This window comes from Oncorhynchus clarkii, chromosome 18, assembly GCF_045791955.1.
Source record: "Oncorhynchus clarkii lewisi isolate Uvic-CL-2024 chromosome 18, UVic_Ocla_1.0, whole genome shotgun sequence".
NCBI lineage: Eukaryota > Metazoa > Chordata > Actinopteri > Salmoniformes > Salmonidae > Oncorhynchus > Oncorhynchus clarkii.
In genome coordinates, this window is record NC_092164.1 from 13,356,349 (window position 1) to 13,377,566 (window position 21,218).

General features: G+C 48.2%; 1 protein-coding gene across 4 annotated transcripts in view; it reads right to left on the reverse strand.

The window, feature by feature from the left end:
* Positions 1–21,218, reverse strand: part of LOC139373012 (histone deacetylase 4-like) — a 70,555-nt gene that overhangs the window by 18,867 nt on the left and 30,470 nt on the right. For 3 of the 4 annotated variants that reach the window (XM_071112973.1, XM_071112971.1, XM_071112972.1), the window contains 6 exons: positions 16,020–16,294; positions 13,978–14,128; positions 11,715–11,838; positions 8,875–8,993; positions 2,360–2,488; positions 1,745–1,974 (listed from right to left, as the gene is read on the reverse strand). In XM_071112973.1, the coding sequence (XP_070969074.1) occupies positions 1,745–1,974; positions 2,360–2,488; positions 8,875–8,993; positions 11,715–11,838; positions 13,978–14,128; positions 16,020–16,294 (1,028 nt within the window). Of the gene's footprint in view, positions 1–1,744; positions 1,975–2,359; positions 2,489–8,874; positions 8,994–11,714; positions 11,839–13,977; positions 14,129–16,019; positions 16,295–18,850; positions 19,019–21,218 lie in introns of those variants that run through there. The other variant, XM_071112974.1, reaches the window with a different exon arrangement.

Sequence of the window (21,218 nt, forward strand, 5' to 3'; positions counted from 1 at the left end):
AATTTAAGTATGCTCTCTCTAATTCTCTCTCGGAGGACCTGAGCCCTAGGACCATGCCTCAGGACTACCTGGCATGATGATTCCTTGCTGTCCCCAGTCCACCTGGCCGTGCTGCTGCTCCAGTTTCAACTGTTCTGCCTGCGGCGATGGAACCCTGACCCGTTTACCGGACGTGCTACCTGTCCCAGACTGTTTTCAACAGCAGGAGCGGTAGAGATACTCTTAATGATCGGCTATGAAAAGCAAACTGATATTTACTCCTGAGGGGCAAGCCGCTCCGCTAATCCTCTTCTCCTGGAGGGGCAAGACGCTCCGCTAATCCTCTTCTCCTGGAGGGGCAAGCCGCTACAGGCTACAATATCTGGTTGGACATTTATTATGTTGAACGTGTTCTGCTACGATTACAGTTCTATTTCGACAACTGTCTGCTGCTACTACTAAAAAAGCAGTTGGCGAGGACGTTTGCTAGCAAGCTACCAATGTGCGTGATCTCTAACAAAGCGGAGTGAGGGCAGGAAGACTAAACGTGGAACAAAAAAAGCTACTTTTTCATATCATCCTTCAGGTCCGATTTTGTATTTCTTTACACGATCAGAAAGAGCAGTTTCTAAAGCACACAACATTTGGGCATTGTCTCTTTTCAAATATAACTTTATGTTCTATGACAGCGGTTCCACACGTTCCCGTGACACTGAAGTAGTGTGAAAAATATGATTGATATTTTATTTGGTTATATTGCATTATGTTCTTACTATAAAATACATGTGTGTTGTCTGTGACCAGTGCAGGGGAATGTAAGTGTGTGGTCTGCTTAATGAACAAAATAAACTATTGATTTTATTTGCATTGCAAAGCCATGTTGCCTATAAGTTGTCCATACCAGTAACATAACTCAACTCAAAATAGGCTATTCTATTCTTCTGAAAATACATTTTCTTAGGACCTGCCTAAACAAATGAATAATGGATTTCTTTGTGGTGTATATTCAATCGATTTATTCAAATACACCCCCACCCCCTACTCCCACCCCACACTCCCTACTCCCACCCCACACTCCCTACTCCACCCCCACACTCCCTACTCCCACCCCACACTCCCTACTCCCACCCCAAACTCCCTACTCCCACCCCACACTCCCTACTCCTACTCCAACCCCACACTCCCTACTCCAACCCCACACTCCCTACTCCAACCCCACACTCCCTACTCCCACTCCACACTCCCTACTCCCACTCCCACACTCCCTACTCCCACTCCACACTCCCTACTCCCACTCCCACACTCCCTACTCCCACTCCACACTCCCTACTCCCACTCCCCCTACTCCAACCCCACACTCCCTACTCCAACCCCACACTCCCTACTCCAACCCCACACTCCCTACTCCAACCCCACACTCCCTACTCCAACCCCACACTCCAACCCCACACTCCAACCCCACACTCCCTACTCCAACCCCACACTCCCACTCCCACTCATCAATGGTGCCGGCATGCGCATGGGACACAAACCGGCTGATGCAGGCAAGAATGTGGTTAAAATGGGACTGTTTGAAAAGGGGGTCATATAAAGCACGGCCCTTTTTTTCCACAGGCAACATACCGTAAATCCTGTGTGACCACAGAGAGAGACCGAACAACACACACAGGGAGACAGAGAGACAGATATATAGATAGATAGAGCGAGAGATACAGAGAGAAAGAGAACGAGAGAAGAGGAGAAACATATCAACAGAGAGCCTTACATTGGAAGCAGAGGTGGCCGTGGCGGGCAGACCTAGGGTGATGTTGGGGAGGGAGGGGGACGTGTACAGAGACAGCTGGCTGAGTTCACCACCACACAACCGCTGAGCCAGGGACACATCAATGCTGTTGGAGACTGCCACAGTGACGCCGTTCTCATTGGGGATGTTGCTGATGCTGTTGTTGTTAGGAGAGCTGGGGCCGGATCCAGGAGCGCTGTTACACGCTGAATCTAGAGAATGTATTCATGTCATGACTGTTCCACACCAAGTCTACAGCTACAGTACAACATGAACCTAATACAACCAGTCAGTTAGTCATCTCTTCCATGTTAAATCTACTAAACAGCTCTGTTGTGTGCGAGGTCTGAACCTCCTGGCCGTTCCTCTCCACAGCGTTAAATGTGTGTCCTACCTGCCATATCCAGTGAGTGTGTGTCCTACCTGCCATATCCAGTGAGTGTGTGTCCTACCTGCCATATCCAGTAAGTGTGTGTCCTACCTGCCATATCCAGTGAGTGTGTGTCCTACCTGCCATATCCAGTGAGTGTGTGTCCTACCTGCCATATCCAGTGAGTGTGTGTCCTACCTGCCATATCCAGTGAGTGTGTGTCCTACCTGCCATATCCAGTGAGCGTTTCTTGGCGGTTGTGATCGGGCTGTCTTTACGCCTCAGTAGGGGGCTGCTCCGTCGCTCGCTCACCTTCTGCTTCAGACGAGAACGTAGCTTCAGGTTGGGCTCAGAGGCTACAAGGCAGACACACACAGAAAGAGAGAGAGCACAGATATGACCAACACAACCCAGGCTTGTAACAGAGGCTAAGACTCAAGAGAGGACCATGGTTCTGATACGGCTCTGTCATACCGTATCCCTGCAACTTGAACCGCAGTAAACAGAAACCACAGTTTTGTTGAGGCAAACAGTTCTCGAGGTTAAACAGGGTCCATTTTATCTAACCAACGACTAAGTTACACAACCTGCTGTTCACCATCATGGAGGTGGATGAGGTACGTTTCCTCCCCATTACAATGTACTGAGCGTTGGGAAAATCTGCGCCAGCCACATCAACAAGGAAATGAGAGTGTAGAGGGGAATGAACTGATTTCTGGGAGCGACGTTTCCAATTACAGCGGGCTTTGTCAGTGTGCATTCAAATGGAGAGAATTTAGAAAGACAAGGACGGAGAGAGGGAATGCAATGTCATGACTACCATGTTCTGAAATGATGCTAATGTTCTGTTTACACGGCACGGACAATCAGGGCCCTCTGTGGGGACACTGCTAACCAATAGAAGTCCAGTACTAATTATCCAGCCAGGGCACTATTTCAGGGCTTTTGGAAAAACAAAGGGCACAAAGCAGGAGGGGAACAACAAGAGCCCCCTCTCTCTCGCTCTCTCCACTGCTCCCTCCATCCTTGTTTTTATTAACACGTTTGTTTCTCTCCGTTTAACAAGTGACAGACTAATGATGCAGGCGCTAGTTTCATAATTCAAAGGTGGCCGCGGACCGCGCCACTACGGGAGAAAGTCCGGGGGGGGGGGGTCAAACAATCATGTAAGGCACTACTGAATGGATGGCATGACACACGTCTGGTCAAATGTAATGGTCTCCCATCTGAGAACAGACAAAAGAGGAACATGGATTGATTCATACAGAGCCCACCTTTTCAACCTATTAAGCCTGTACACAGGTGGGAATTGGCCTATATGAATAGGGTCAAATTGAAATGTTTCTAACAGAAGAAATATGAATTGCATGTGCATAACCATGGCAGCGGTTGAAAGGGAATACATTTCGTAGCATTTTTCGGGAAAGAAAATCTAAAAACACTCTGGACACATTCAGTAACATAAGAATACTGCTGGAAAATGTGGGGTAGGTGGAGAAAACAAACAAATGTCAAGGGTTGAAGTGAGAGGACTGACCGGTGTCTCCAAGTGTCCACACAGCTCTCCAAAATGTGCACAGTTCCTCAGTCATTTCAATGTACTATTATGACTCAAGGAAAAAGCCTTCAGCTATTAGCTACATTTCTGAGCTCTCCTAACTGTTTTGTTTGAAACACAGCCCTGCATCCCCGGTTCTTCGCCATCACACAATTATTACTGTTGTTGACGCAATCCAAAAATGATACATTATAAATTGCAATCAGGATTAGATGAGCGTCACTTGAAAGCTTTTCCCATTGTCAACATGACTAGCTAAGTTATAAAATACCATCTTACAGTGTTAGGCTTTCACAAGGCCCTTCAGAGAAACAGATAGTAATTTTGGTGCGCAGAGAAGAGAGTTATGAGCGTGTGAAGACAACGAGCTGCGGAAACAATACGACTAACATCGGCTCATTCTTTTCAGATGTCATCTCTGGAACTGCACATCAGACAGTGATCAGAAACGTTGACGCAGGAAATTACATATGTTTTATGATATGGAAATGTGAAGCGGGTGTGTGGTTTGCTTGTATGACATATTAAAGCGGTAATTATCTCACATCTCATCTTTCAGAACACATCAAGTCCCTTTTCATTGACAACATTCGCCTCGCTCAGACAACGGAACTGTGGAGGAACTTGCAGCCTTTCTCATTGCTAGAGATGATTAAACCCCCATGTTGGCTGAATGGACATAGACAGGGATGGAGACAGGGGTTCATGTACTTTTTAACAATGAGGTCTGTGTCCCATTGATCTGAAGAATGTTCATCAGTCTGGCTTCAGGCCAGGTCATAGCACGATATACAGTAGTGGTGCGGAATTATTGGCTCCTTGATAAAGATTAGAAAAAAGACTATATAAAATAACAGAAATACATTGTATGCGCCAAGAAATTCAAAAATTATATTATTTTATACTAATAAAATCTCTTTCTCTGATAAATTGTGTTTAACAAGTAATAACAACAAATCTCTAAAAGATAGGGTTTAGAAAACCTCAGGCGGTGCTATGGTCACATGACATGGAGAGAGGTCGTTGGCCACGCACACCACCGAGTTTGGATTCGAAAGAACAGCGCGTATGCAGAAAATACCTCATCACTAATGTAAAGTATGGTGGTGGATCTTTGATGTTTTGGGGCTGTTTTGCTTTCCACTGGTCCTGTTGGTCCTTGTTAAGGTCAACGGCATCATGAACTTTAACAAGTACCCGGACATTTGTGTCGACAACAATCTTTTTTATAACAAAGCACTTTGTTTGAAACACAGCCCTGCATCCCCACCATTACAGCTATTTAAGCAATCAAAAAAAATGGGCCATTATTAAGTTGCAATCTGGATCAGATGGGCATCATTTGAAAGCTCTTTCCATTGTCAAAATGACCAGCTAAGCTGTAAAATACAATCTTAGAGACACAGAGAGTAAATGTGGTGAGCATAGAAAGGAGTCCCGAGCGTGTTCCACGGCTAACTTTCTTCACAATACGACAAGCATCTGTTCAAAACAACCCAGGGTATGATGCCATGTCATTGTTGGAACTGTACATAAAAACATGTGACCAGAAACGGTGAACCTGTAAATGACATAACTTCTAGAATATGTAACATGTGAAGTGCACATTAGCATGTGGTTTTCTTGTATGACATCAAAACGGTATTTATTATAATCTTCAACGTCTCATCTTTCAGAACAGAGTCCCTCTTCATTTACAACATTCCCTTCACTCAGACTACAAAACATTAGCGAAATAAGTTTAGTTAGCGTGAGGGATGGGGGCATCTTCTTGTCGCTCTTGGTACTCCCGTTTAGAAGGCACGTCAGCTGAATCCCATTCAGCGAAGCAGAGACCCTGCGCTCTGATGTCATCTATAGCAGTTTACTGTACAGCTATTTTCATACCGTATAGGGCAGAGGTATTCAACTCTTAACCTGCGAGGTCCGGAACCTGCTGATTTTCTGTTCTACCTGATCATTTAAAAAAACGCAGTGGATCAGGCTTCGAAGTCCAGAGTTGAGTTTGAAGGGTATAGAGGCTGTGAGCTTGAAGGGTTACCTAGCTACCACACAGTGTGAAGGGTTACCTAGCTACCACACAGTGTGAAGGGTTACCTAGCTACCACACAGTGTGAAGGGTTACCTAGCTACCACACAGTGTGAAGGGTTACCTAGCTACCACACAGTGTGAAGGGTTACCTAGCTACCACACAGTGTGAAGACATGCTGTGTTAGCGACAGACATGCTGTGTTAGCGACAGACAGCGGGAGACTAAGTGTTGTGCATGTCAAGTCTTTGGGGGGAGGGGTGTGCGGAGATGTAGGGTCATAATCAAATCTGCAATTGTCTAAATCGCACACACAAAAATTGCATAGCATTGACACTTACATGAACAATATTTACAATGAAAAAGAAAAAAGAAAAGCAAACGCTGATTCAAAAGCTCATTATCAGCACCCACATTTATGTAGAAGCAAATGAAATAATGGTGCCCAACCTAGAATAAACATACGTAAACCCCACAGAAGTGACAATATCTCCCTGCGTCACTTCACGAACCTCCATGTTCTGTGGAGAGTTCAGTTTGAGGTATACTAGCTAGAGTAAATGGTTTTTTAATCCAAAGTCTCTAATGGCAAAATTGCTAGCATGTAGCTAACACAGCATGTACGTCGCTAACACAGCATGTACGTCGCTAACACAGCATGTCTGTCGCTAACACAGCATGTCTGTCGCTAACACAGCATGTCGGCCTCAATGTTCTGAAGAGGCTTCCGCTCCTAGTCTAATTGTCCTTCATGCCCACCACTGTTAAAGAACTGCAGGTAAAGGTAAAAGTAATTCCCTAAACTCTGCTCCTCCCTCTCTCATCTGTCCTATTCTCCAACCTCTTTTCTAAACTCTCCTCCTCCCTCTCCCATCTGTCCTATTCTCCAACCTTCTCTTTTCTAAACTCTCCTTCTGTCCTATTCTCCAACCTTCTCTTTTCTAAACTCTCCTCCTCCCTCTCTCATCTGTCCTATTCTCCAACCTTCTCTTTTCTAAACTCTCCTCCTCCCTCTCTCATCTGTCCTATTCTCCAACCTTCTCTTTTCTAAACTCTCCTCCTCCCTCTCTCATCTGTCCTATTCTCCAACCTTCTCTTTTCTAAACTCTGCTCCTCCCTCTCTCATCTGTCCTATTATCCAACCTTCTCTTTTCTAAACTCTCCTCCTCCCCCTCTCATCTGTCCTATTCTCCAACCTTCTCTTTTCTAAACTCTCCTTCTGTCCTATTCTCCAACCTTCTCTTTTCTAAACTCTCCTTCTGTCCTATTCTCCAACCTTCTCTTTTCTAAACTCTCCTTCTGTCCTATTCTCCAACCTTCTCTTTTCTAAACTCTCCTCCTCCCTCTCTCATCTGTCCTATTCTCCAACCTTCTCTTTTCTAAACTCTGCTCCTCCCTCTCTCATCTGTCCTATTATCCAACCTTCTCTTTTCTAAACTCTCCTCCTCCCCCTCTCATCTGTCCTATTCTCCAACCTTCTCTTTTCTAAACTCTCCTTCTGTCCTATTCTCCAACCTTCTCTTTTCTAAACTCTCCTTCTGTCCTATTCTCCAACCTTCTCTTTTCTAAACTCTCCTTCTGTCCTATTCTCCAACCTTCTATTTTCTAAACTCTCCTCCTCCCTCTCTCATCTGTCCTATTCTCCAACCTTCTCTTTTCTAAACTCTGCTCCTCCCTCTCTCATCTGTCCTATTCTCCAACCTTCTATTTTCTAAACTCTGCTCCTCCCTCTCTCATCTGTCCTATTCTCCAACCTTCTCTTTTCTAAACTCTGCTCCTCCCTCTCTCATCTGTCCTATTCTCCAACCTTCTATTTTCTAAACTCTCCTCCTCCCTCTCTCATCTGTCCTATTCTCCAACCTTCTCTTTTCTAAACTCTCCTCCTCCCTCTCTCATCTGTCCTATTCTCCAACCTTCTCTTTTCTAAACTCTGCTCCTCCCTCTCTCATCTGTCCTATTCTCCAACCTTCTCTTTTCTAAACTCTCCTCCTCCCTCTCTCATCTGTCCTATTCTCCAACCTTCTATTTTCTAAACTCTGCTCCTCCCTCTCTCATCTGTCCTATTCTCCAACCTTCTCTTTTCTAAAATCTCTCTCCTCCTGTAGAATGTGGCCAGTGTCAACTGTGGTCTATGTGTAGCCTTGAGGCTTTTCTCCTCTTCCTCCACACTCCCCCTGTTCTACTCCCCTCTCATCTCTCTCTTATCTCCTCTTCCTCCACACTCCCCCTGTTCTATTCCCCTCTCGTCTCTCTCTTATCTCCTCTTCCTCCACACTCCCCCTGTTCTACTCCCCTCTCGTCTCTCTCTTATCTCCTCATCCTCCACACTCCCCCTGTTCTACTCCCCTCTCTCCTCCCGTCTCGTCTCTCTCAGTCTGGGTGGAATGTGGTCTCAGTGGCCAGTGTCAACTGCGGTGTATCTGCAGCTTGAGTCAGCCTTGGGGCTAGAGTCAACATGGCCGTGCTCTGTTCATACAGGCCCAGCCTGCTAAGTGAATAATTATACTGGAAGACCACCGCTTCACAGCCCGGCACGGCCGCACCATTTTAGTTTCCACTTCGTCTACTGTCAGTAGAGTACACCTCTCTAAACTATAGAAAGGTTTTTTTTTGTTCACTCTGGGATTTTTCATGTATGATTTAGAAATGATGAAAACTTTGGCAAGGTGATAAAAGGTCTGTCACATATTACAGTTCAATCCCCCGTCGGTACAGTAGGACATGCCAGAATAACAATGGATGTTCAGAACGTTTTAGGTGGTAAAGAGAATCAACATTAATATCAGCAGTTCATCTAGAACTCAAATAACGTATAGCTTCTCAGTGAACCTCATAACCCCCCTCACAGAGCCCTGGGGATTCCATTGAGGGGGCAGCAGAACCCCTGACAGCCTAATTTGGATTTGATTAATGGTGGGAGGCTCTAATACTATCTAAATGAGGGAAGATGTGAGCCTGCAGAGAGCCTACTGGACAGTCCTCTAGCAGAGCAAGGTGTGAGCCCACAGAGAGCCTACATGACAGTCCTCTAGCAGAGCAAGGTGTGAGCCCACAGAGAGCCTACAGGACAGTCCGCTAGCAGAGCAAGGTGTGAGCCCACAGAGAGCCTACAGGACAGTCCTCTAGCAGAGCAAGGTGTGTGTGTGTTTAGTACCTGTCTTGCGGAGGGGGAAGTCGTCTCTAGCGTTGTAGATGCCCAGGACAGGGTGGTTGTAGGTACCCATACCAGTCTGAGGAGGAGAGCTCTGGTCCAGGGAAGTGTGCTGAGTTTTCCTGCAACACACACACACAAACAACCATCAGATCCTTCAATATTTAACCTTTATTTAACTAGGCAAGTCGGTTAAGAACAAATTCTTATTTTCAATGACGGCCTAGGAACAGTGGGTTAAAACTGCCTTGTTCAGGGATAGAACGACATTTTTACCTCATCAGCTCTGGGATTCGATCTTGCAACCTTTCGGTTACTAGTCCAACACCCTAACCACTAAGATACCTCATCACACAACACTGCGGTGGGGGGTGTCTCAATAGTCTAAAGCCATGACCTCACTCCTTACACAGGATTACAAGATAGCGAGAGTCTCAATAGTCTAAAACTTTGCCTCAGTAGTGGGGGGGTACAGCCTGGGGTACCACCTGGGGTACAGCCTGGGAAGATTGGTTTCCAGTCAGCCTGGGCTGGAAGATGGGCAGAGCTGATGTCTATTGAGGTTAGCTACTGCTACAGAGCAAGACTGATCTCAGGCAGTAAGGTAAGCTGTGCTGGCCCAGGCCCAAACCCATGTTCTGGTCTAGTGAACACACTCTGTGGTGCATATGCCTCACCTCTCTTCTGGTCTGAACGACTGGCAGCTTTAAAGTGCTGAGAGACTCTTTACATTGAGAGAGAGAGAGAGGGAGGGAGAGAGGGAGGGAGAGAGGGGAGAGACATTCCTGATAACACTGACTCTATACTCCACTGGGTCATTATGGTAGTAGTGGAGAAGTGGTTTACTGTATGTGTGTGATGAGTGCTGGATGATTTTACTAAGACAATTGCAAAACAGTGATCACACAGTTTCTACCAACGCGTTATAAAACATGAACGCACACACACAGCACCTAATACTGAGTACACAGACCACAGCTGGACGTGGGTTCACACAGCACCTAATAATGAGTACACAGACCACAGCTGGACGTGGGTTCACACAGCACCTAACACTGAGCACACAGACCACAGCTGGACGTAGGTTCACACAGCACCTAATAATGAGTACACAGACCACAGCTGGACGTGGGTTCACACAGCACCTAACACTGAGCACACAGACCACAGCACCTAATACTGAGCACACAGACCACAGCTGGACGTGGGTTCACACAGCACCTAACACTGAGCACACAGACCACAGCTGGACGTGGGTTCACACAGCACCTAACACTGAGCACACAGACCACAGCTGGACGTGGGTTCACACAGCACCTAACACTGAGCACACAGACCACAGCTGGACGTGGGTTCACACAGCACCTAATACTGAGTACACAGACCACAGCTGGACGTGGGTTCACACAGCACCTAATACTGAGTACACAGACCACAGCTGGACGTGGGTTCACACAGCACCTAATAATGAGTGCACAGACCACAGCTGGACGTGGGTTCACACAGCACCTAACACTGAGCACACAGACCACAGCTGGACGTGGGTTCACACAGCACCTAACACTGAGCACACAGACCACAGCTGGACGTAGGTTCACACAGCACCTAACACTGAGCACACAGAACACAGATGGACGTGGGTTCACACAGCACCTAGCACTGAGCACACAGATCACAGCTGGACGTGGGTTCACACAGCACCTAATATTGAGAACACAGACCACAGCTGGAAGTGGGTTCACACAGCACCTAACACTGAGCACACAGACCACAGCTGGATGTGGGTTCACACAGCACCTAACACTGAGCACACAGACCACAGCTGGTTCACACAGCACCTAATACTGAGAACACAAACCACAGCTGGAAGTGGGTTCACACAGCACCTAACACTGAGCACAGCACCTAATACTGAGCACACAGACCACAGCTGGACTTGGGTTCACACAGCACCTAACACTGAGCACACAGACCACAGCTGGACGTGGGTTCACACAGCATCTAACACTGAGCACACAGACCACAGCTGGTTCACACAGCACCTAATACTGAGCACACAGACCACAGCTGGACGTGGGTTCACACAGCACCTAACACTGAACACAGACCAAAGCTGGACGTGGGTTCACACAGCACCTAACACTGAGCACACAGACCACAGCTGGACGTGGGTTCACAGAGCACCTAATACTGAGCACACAGACCACAGCTGGACGTGGGTTCACACAGCACCCAACACTGAGCGCACAGACCACAGCTGGACATGGGTTCACACAGCACCTAATACTGAACAAACAGACCACAGCTGGACGTGGGTTCACACAGCACCTAACACTGAACAAACAGACCACAGCTAGACGTGGGTTCACACAGACCACAGCTGGTCGTGGGGTCACACAGCACCTAACACTGAGCACACAGACCACAACTGGACGTGGGTTCACACAGCACCTAACACTGAGCACACAGACCACAGCTGGACGTGGGTTCACACAGCACCTAATACTGAGCACACAGACCACAGCTGGACATGGGTTCCACAGCACCTAACACTGAGCACACAGACCACAGCTGGACGTGGGTTCACACAGCACCTAACACTGAGCACACAGACCACAGCTGGACGTAGGTTCACACAGCACCTAATACTGAGCACACAGACCACAGCTGGACGTGGGTTCCACAGCTCGATAATAAACACTCAAGGCTGAGGAGGGAGAGCTCCTCTCAACAGGGCCAAATTGTCTGCTGTGTCCTCCGTGTGTGTGTGATCTCATCCCTACACACGGGACAGGAGGGACAGGAGTGTGTGCGTCTGTGTGTGTGTGTGAGACAGTACTCACCCATACCAGTAGCGGGGGTCGTTGGGCAACCCCCCGTGGTTGAGACTCCTCTGGGCCAGAGCCTTCTTCTTGTTCAGCACAAACTCCTGCAGTCGCATCTTCACCTCCGTACTGGCCACTGCACCTGAGAGGGGGTACATGGTACCAGGGTAAGAAGACAATACTGGCCACTGCACCTGAGAGGGGGTACATGGTACCAGGGTAAGAAGACAGTACTGGCCACTGCACCTGAGAGGGGGTACATGGTACCAGGGTAAGAAGACAGTACTGGCCACTGCACCTGAGAGGGGGTACATGGTACCAGGGTAAGAAGACAGTACTGGCCACTGCACCTGAGAGGGGGTACATGGTACCAGGGTAAGAAGACAGTACTGGCCACTGCACCTGAGAGGGGGTACATGGTACCAGGGTAAGAAGACAGTACTACTGGCCACTGCACCTGAGAGGGGGTACATGGTACCAGGGTAAGAAGACAGTACTGGCCACTGCACCTGAGAGGGGGTACATGATACTAGGGTAAGAAGACAGTACTGGCCACTGCACCTGAGAGGGGGTACATGGTACCAGGGTAAGAAGACAGTACTGGCCACTGCACCTGAGAGGGGGTACATGGTACCAGGGTAAGAAGACAGTACTGGCCACTGCACCTGAGAGGGGGTACATGGTACCAGGGTAAGAAGACAGTACTGGCCACTGCACCTGAGAGGGGGTACATGGTACCAGGGTAAGAAGACAGTACTGGCCACTGCACCTGAGAGGGGGTACATGGTACCAGGGTAAGAAGACAGTACTACTGGCCACTGCACCTGAGAGGGGGTACATGGTACCAGGGTAAGAAGACAGTACTACTGGCCACTGCACCTGAGAGGGGGGTACATGGTACCAGGGTAAGAAGACAGTACTGGCCACTGCACCTGAGAGGGGGTACATGGTACCAGAGTAAGAAGACAGTACTGGCCACTGCACCTGAGAGGGGGTACATGGTACCAGGGTAAGAAGACAGTACTGGCCACTGCACCTGAGAGGGGGTACATGGTACTAGGGCAAGAAGACTGTACTGGCCACTGCACCTGAGAGGGGGTACATGGTACCAGGGTAAGAAGACAGTACTGGCCACTGCACCTGAGAGGGGGTACATGGTACCAGGGTAAGAAGACAGTACTGGCCACTGCACCTGAGAGGGGGTACATGGTACCAGATCACTCACACCCAATTCCTGGCCTTAAGGCCCTTCACATAGATCAAGAAGAAAATGATAGACTTGAGCAATATGCTAGCAGAGTGAGGGAGAGGTTAAAGAGCGTCGCTGAAGGTAGGTGTGAGCTCTGACGCCATTTCAGGCTGAGTTTACTAGGAGTTATATATATCACAGACTCTCATTGATATGATGGGCTATTCAAACGGTCACATTTCCAATTCCCAATTCGCTGTGCAACACACTGCCCTCTGTAATTATTGGGGCAATTAAGTATTTTCTCTTATTTTGGCTCTATATACTCAAAGTTTGGATTTGAAATCAAACAATGTCTATGAGGTTAAAGTGCAGACTGTCAACTTTAATTTGAGGGTATTTTCATCCATATCGCGTGAAACGTTGTCGTTATAATTGGTGATTGTGCAGAGAGAGAAGATGAGGATCGAGACACACAGAATCAGAGAGGAGAGAGGAGAGAGGAGAGAGAGACAGAGAGAGAGAGAGAGAGAGAGACAGAGAGAGCCCTCAGCTCTAGACTACTGAGGGTTGTATCAGACCAAACTCCTCCAGGGCAGCTGCCGTTGTCATCCATCCTGTCTGGTGACCCTGTGTGTGTGTTTAGCCCATCCATACCACTAGATAATTAATGAGCCAGTGGCCTTGTGGTGTTGAGGCCAGCCCTCTACCTGTAGCCTGCTGCCTGTCTCTCTCAACACCTCTCCACTGACAGAGAGCAGGCAGCGTGGCAGCACCACACAAGCACATCCACTCTAGAATAGAGGGATGACCAGAATGGAGGTTGGTTGGGTGTGAGAGAGAGATATACACTGCCCTCCGTAACTACTGCAACAGTGAAGCTTTGTTTCTTCTTTTGGCTCTATACTTCAGAAGTTTGGATTTGAAATCAGCCAATGACAATAGAGCTTAAAGTGCAGACAGTCCGCTTTCATTTGAGGATATTTTCGTCCACATCAGGTGAACCGTTAAGAAATTACAGCACTTTTTGTACATAGTGGCCCCATTTTAGTTCTACTAATAATATGATAATGTATTGTTCCAGCTGCTTACTCTCCTGTCCTCTCTCCTTGTTCTTCAGCAGCAGTAGTTTCTGTTCTCTCTGGTGTTTCTCCAGTTCCTGCTCCAGACGGTGCTTCTCCATCTTCCTCTGATGCTCCAACAGCTCCTGCTGATGTTTCAGGGCCAGGAGCTCCTGCTGGTGCTGCATGGAGGGGAACACAACGTTACTACAACATCCTGGGACAGGAGCTCCTGCTGGTGCTGCATGAGAACACAACGTTACTACAACGTTACTGCAACATTCTGGGCCAGGAGCTCCTGCTGGTGCTGCTTGGAGGGGAACAAAACATTACTACAACATTGTGTACTATAATGTTAATACAATGTTGGTTCTGGAGCCAGGAGCCAATGCTGATTTCTCCCTCCCTTCTCTCTCCTTGCCCTGCAGGTCTGGTCTCTCGCAGCTATCCCCCATTCCTGACACGTTCACCTTAGACCCAAGTGAACATGCTCGCTTGGTCACCTCACACTATCACAACACATCTATTCAGCCTCAGCCCAATCGCTGTCCATGCAAATGTTCCCGGCATGTTTACAGGAGCCAGACCACTCCAGTCAATACGTGAATAACCTTTCCTCTCTACGTACCATGGACCCTCTACATCACGACCAAACTGAATCATTAGATCCACACACACGACCCCATGCTCTCTCCTTAGTAGAGTGCCCAACTCCAATATTTGATTAATTTGATTGGCCGTATTTTGTGGGGGATGTTTGTTATTGCCTTGGATGGTTTAGTGTGTTAAATAAGTGCCTGCTAGCGAGGACATGCAGCCGTGCTCACCGTCAAGGGAAGGTGACTGGAACAAGAGTCCTGCTGATGGATACATTCATATGGGAGGTGAGGAAGTGCGTGACAGAAGAGCAGCAGGCAGGCACGGTATGGTTTTGGATAGGTCCCAAACTTTCCCCCTTTCAATATTCAAGGGCAGATGGAAGGGAGTGCTTTAAGTTTGGAATCCAGCCTTTGGTGCATTTAAGGGGAGACACCTTAACCTAAAGAGTTCTATAGAGGTATACAGGGAAAACAACAACATGTCTTCCTCTTTCCAATCCACCAGTGTCTGTTTCCTACTGTCTTTCCCACTCCTTGACCTGTCTTGGTGATAGGCAGAGGTGTGTGTGCTGCAGGTCTTGGTGTGTGTGCTGCAGGTCTCGGTGTGTGTGCTGCAGGTCTCGGTGTGTGTGCTGCAGGTCTCGGTGTGTGTGCTGCAGGCCTCGGTGTGTGTGCTGCAGGTCTCGGTGTGTGCGCTGCAGGTCACGGTGTGTGCGCTGCAGGTCTCGATGTGTGCGCTGCAGGTCTCGGTGTGTGCGCTGCAGGTCTCGGTGTGTGCGCTGCAGGTCACGGTGTGTGCGCTGCAGGTCTCGGTGTGTGCGCTGCAGGTCTCGGTGTGTGCGCTGCAGGTCACGGTGTGTGCGCTGCAGGTCACGGTGTGTGCGCTGCAGGTCACGGTGTGTGCGCTGCAGGTCACGGTGTGTGCGCTGCAGGTCACGGTGTGTGCGCTGCAGGTCACGGTGTGTGCGCTGCAGGTCACGGTGTGTGCGCTGCAGGTCTCGGTGTTTGCGCTGCAGGTCTCGCTGTGTGCGCTGCAGGTCACGGTGTGTGCGCTGCAGGTCACGGTGTGTGCGCTGCAGGTCTTGGTGTGTGCGCTGCAGGTCTCGGTGTGTGCGCTGCAGGTCTCGGTGTGTGTGTGTACAGGCTCTGAATGGGGCTGATTGAGCCTGGGCCTCCCTGCCTTGGCTTTGCGTCACTCTCTGCTAACTGAGTGGTCTTCCAGCCCCACCACAGGCCAAAGGAGCCCTTGTGCTGTTAGCACTGTACTGGGATCAGCCCTCAGCCCTTCAATCTGCAGAATCTAGGTCACTTACAGGCCCAAACACTGACCCAAGAGCAGGGCAAATATTATAGGGCTGAAAGGCTTCTGCTGCACAGAGAGAGATCTAGTTTAGACATGTATGAGAGGGAAATTACTGTCTTTCTTGACATGCTTCTGGAGCGGAGTCCCTCCCTCACTCACTCCCCCTCCCACCTTAACATGTTCCTGTAGCTGGGCTTCATGCTGGCGGTTGAGCTGCTCATGTTGCCTCTGGAACTCAGCGATGAGGTGCTGTCTCTGAATCTGTTGTTTCTGTTTCAGGGACAGGAGCTCCTGCTGCAGCTGCTGCTCTCTGGCCTGGGCTGCAGACGCCTGGGCTGCAGAAGGAGACATGGACAGCTGCTGCTGGTGATGGTGCTGGTCAATGCGTAGGTCCATGGGGATGGCAGCCGGGGGCAGACGCAGGGGCAGGGCAGAGTTAATGTCCACTAGAGAGAGGAACAGAGAGACAGAATGGTAGTCCATGCATATTGAATAATGAAAAAAGACTAATCGATGTGACCCAAGTAGATAATAAAATAAAACAGCCATCACATTCTGTGCACACACACACACACACACACACACTCAGCATCCTTATCAGCACAGAGAGCCCCTTCACAGTACTGTCCATCTGGCCCTGATAAGTCAAACATGAAGTGTAGCACTCCTCTCACAAAGACTGCATTGACCTGTGGCGTGGTGGTGGAGACTTCGGCCCTGGCCAACCACCCTCAGAACGCACTGCTACAGGAAGGCCTCCAATCGCACGGCTTCCTCCCCATTAAATCTGAATAAATAGTCGCGATTGGACGATTATTTATCTACAAGTTTTCCCAACAGCGTGCCAGACAGCCAGATATGTTTGCTTGAAACTCTGTCTTAATCGTGTTAGGCTAACACCCACACTAGGTGCAGCACACACAGACAGTCACACACACACACAGGCCTAAAGACTCACACACACAACACACACTAAAGGCAGACACAGTCTCTGGGTTTATCAGATGAATGAGTACGGTTACACGCACACAATAATAGTGAATAGTCAGATCAAGTCGACATGCTTTTCAAGAAGAACCATTTCCATAATAATCCTGTTTACATGGACACATCTGAAATCAGGCTACCTGATGGGACTTGGCTATACGCAGAAAAATCACCAATCAAAGTGATCATGTTCCTTTTGGGAAGCATTTGAGTTGGGACATATACAGTTGGTATGTGAAACCTATTTTGAAGATGCTGTAAGTTTTCCCCTAACTCACTAACCTTGTGCTGCTGGTGCTAGGTGGGACAAAGGCATATCAAATACACCGCTCAAACTCCAATTAGGGTGTTAACGTGTCCTAGCAATCTGAAAGATCGCTCAGAAAACCAGGTGTTTTTTATTTGTTTATTTTACCACCTTTTCGTGGTATCCAATTGTTATTATCTTGTCTCAACGCTACAAATCCCGTACGGACTCGGGAGAGACGAAGGTCGAAGGCCACGCGTCCTCCGAAACACAACCCAACCAAGCCGCACTGCTTCAGAAAGTGTTTTAATCGCCGTGTGCCTACTTCGATTTTGACCTCATGCCCATTAAGATAAGCAGAATAAGGCATTTACATGACTCATCCCATACTCGGTCTTCTAATCAGTTTAATATTGAATTAGAAGTGTTCATGTAAACGTACTTAGTGATGCTGCACAAACCAATATGTATATTTTCTCTCTCTACCCCAATTCTTTGCCCTCCTCCCCAAGGACCCCTCCCACACACAGTCAAGCACAGCATTCCAAGACCAACGACTAGCGCTTCTGTCCCGTGCAGACAGAGACACACACAAAAACACTCTCTCGATACAAACACACACAACCATAATGTCCTAGCTCTGAAACACATGCTGCAGACTGGTACTGCCTGTGATCACCTCATTGACTATACCACTCCGTGTACACAACACTAACCAACAAGCAGAGAAAGCAGACAGAAAGAGAACGTAACAGAGAAGAATAGTTTAAAAGAGAGAGAGAGAGAGAGAGAGAGAGAGAGAGAGAGAGAGAAAGAGAGAGAGACAAACAGAGAGAGACAGACAAACAGAGAGAGACAGACAAACAGAGAGAGACAGACAAACAGAGAGAGACAGACAAACAGAGAGAGACAGACAAACAGAGAGAGACAGACAAACAGAGAGAGACAGACAAACAGAGAGAGACAGACAAACAGAGAGAGACAGACAAACAGAGAGAGACAGACAAACAGAGAGAGACAGACAAACAGAGAGAGACAGACAAACAGAGAGAGACAGACAAACAGAGAGAGACAGACAAACAGAGAGAGACAGACAAACAGAGAGAGACAGACAAACAGAGAGAGACAGACAAACAGAGAGAGAGAGACAAAGAGAGTGAGAGAGAGCGTGAGAGAGTGAGAGAGACAGAGAGAGAGACAGAGAGACAGAGAGAGAGACAGAGAGAGAGAGACAGAGAGAGAGAGTGAGAGAGAGACAGGGAGAGAGAGAGAGAGAGAGAGACAGAGAGAGAGAGTGAGAGAGACAGAGAGAGAGAGTGAGAGAGAGACAGAGAGAGAGAGTGAGAGAGAGACAGAGAGAGAGAGTGAGAGAGAGACAGAGAGAGAGAGTGAGAGAGAGACAGAGAGAGTGAGAGAGAGAGAGACAGAGAGTGAGAGAGACAGAGAGAGAGAGTGAGAGAGACAGAGAGAGAGAGTGAGAGAGACAGAGAGAGAGAGTGAGAGAGAGACAGAGAGAGAGAGTGAGAGAGAGACAGAGAGAGAGAGTGAGAGAGAGACAGAGAGAGAGTGAGAGAGAGACAGAGAGAGAGAGTGAGAGAGAGACAGAGAGAGTGAGAGAGAGAGAGACAGAGAGTGAGAGAGACACAGAGAGAGAGACAGAGAGAGAGACAGAGAGAGAGACAGAGAGAGAGACAGAGAGAGAGAGAGAGAGAGAGAGGAACTACTTTCAGAGAAGCAATGTGTAATAGAACATATATAATTGACATACCCATCAGCGCTGTAGTGAGCATGGCGATAAACGCTCTCCTATCGTTTCCTCCTCTACAGCTCGTCTCTGCCGTGTGTAAGGATCTATTTAGCTTTAGTGGTGCTGCTCTTTATATTTCTGTCAGTCTCTGTCCTCCTCTCATTTCCTCAGTTTTCTGCTTTCTCAACACTCCTGCTCCCTTGCTAGCTACCTCTCTCTGTGTCCCTCCTCGGTCTTTACCCGTCTGTGTCCCTCCCCTCTCCCTCTTTTTACCAGTCTGTGTCCCTCCCCTCTCCCTCTTTTTACCCGTCTCTGTGCCCTCCTCCCTCTCTCTGTGCTGGTGACATCACAGGGAAGTCGTAGGCCTGCTGTCTGTTTATTCTGCTGCTCCTCCATTTCCTGGAACCGACGGCAGATACACAGGAGATAGATAGCAGAGTGGACGGAGGAAAAAAACTATTCTCTGTGTCTTCCTCTGTTGACACTGCATCCCCCTCTTCCCTCTGAGTACAGAGAACTAGTTCCCTCTAGAAATACACCCACAGTGTTGGACATTGCTCTGGCGTCACACACACACACAGCTCTCTATTCTTCAGATCACGGTTCTGTGAAATATATGTCTATTGCCTCAAGTGAACGTAATTAAGGCTATAAGGGCTCTTTATGGTTGCTAGGAGACTCCCCGTCAACACACACCCCCTTTGTGTTATTTGCTCTGACGTTGGCGTTGCTAGCGGGCGGAAGCGTAAGAGAAACTTCACAGTTGTGTTCTACATTACAGAGCATTGATTTATGGGACAGTGGAAGGACATGGGGGAAGGCCTACAGTAGAAGGGTTCAGTCTAGCCGGGCCACAGGTAGGCCGCACACAACTATAAGCATGCAGGCTGCTATAGGCACCACTCCCCAGTTGTTTTAAACCACGGTGCACAAGCTCTGCACAAGCTCCGATTCCATTTCAGCACAACCTGACTATGTGACGTCTCTCAAGGGAGCCACTTATTTTGGCAAGATAAACATCGATATCTGGCCATCTCCCCCGGCTCGCGATGACGTCAACGCCTGCATCAAGTTCACGGAGATAACCACGCCTGTATCCCACTTTCCTCTCACCAAAACAAGGGCCAACGTGCACTCTGGTGCAGACACACTGTGCTTGCAGTAAAGAAAGCCCTCCAAAAGTAGTTCTTACACAATAACCTACCTGCACCAAAACACAGCTGGCAGGAAGACAGAGTTTTTCCTCCTTCATCTAAACGGCTTTGAAAACCTCTCAACTGTGTCTTGTGTAAAATCCTAACGTCTTGCCCAGGAATTCCACTCATTTTATTTACAAGAGGAATTATTTCTGACGCAAATACATTTTGGTAACACCCCTTATCAGCTACTGGTTTATAATGGATGATATTAAATCATTTATAGTTCATTCTATCAATGCATTATATAACCTGCAATAAACATTCATAACAGCTCACGGCTCCTTGGGGTAATACAGCACGTGCAACAGTACCTCAAATGAAGAGAGAGAAAAACCTGAGAAATAGATGGAGAGATGTGGAGGGAGGTGGCTGAGACATTTCACTGTTTTCCCCCTGTTCTCTCTTCCTATTTTCAGCTTCCACGGGGGAAAGCTTCCCACCATGTGAGTCATAGATTATTCAGTAGTGACTTGGCTTATTCATGACACCAAACAGACTCCCTCCAACACTGCATATAAACAACCACTACTACTCTCTTCTTCTTTCTCGCTCTGTCCCCCTCTCCGTCAGCCTCTTTCGCCCACTCTCTCCGTCTCTCTCTCCACACACATCTCTATCACACTTTTCTATTTATTTACATCTCTCCCATTTCTTTCCCTCTGCCTCACCCTTCTCTTCTCTCCTCAGATAAACAATGTGTTTACCACCCCTGGGGGGCCTCCCTGCCCCCTCCCGGCTCCCATTACAGAACGCAGATAGAAATAGATCTACCAGACAGTACAGCCGCTTGCTCTGAAGCGCAGCTCTGATTTAAAGCCTGTTGTCTGAGGATGTCCCTCAGTCTGATTGCAAAGGCTCTACACTCCACTCATTAAGTCTAATAGACGTCGAGCTCAACCCAGGCCGAGCCCTGCCTATCGCCGGTCAGAATGGGCCGGGGAGATATTATTTACCACGTTTAGAGATGTGGTGAGAAGTTTGTCACAAGGCCTGGCGGGTGGCGAAACAAGGAGAGGGAGAGACGGCATGACAGACACAGGTTGTGTATTTTATGAGGACACAGCTTGCTGCGATGGGAAACTGAGTGGTCTGTATGGGGACTGGAAGGTCAAAGGTTGGATGGGTCTGCTTTCACCTTTCAGGTGGTTCAAGATCAATGATTATGAAGGAAACCAGAGATTTTGCAAAAC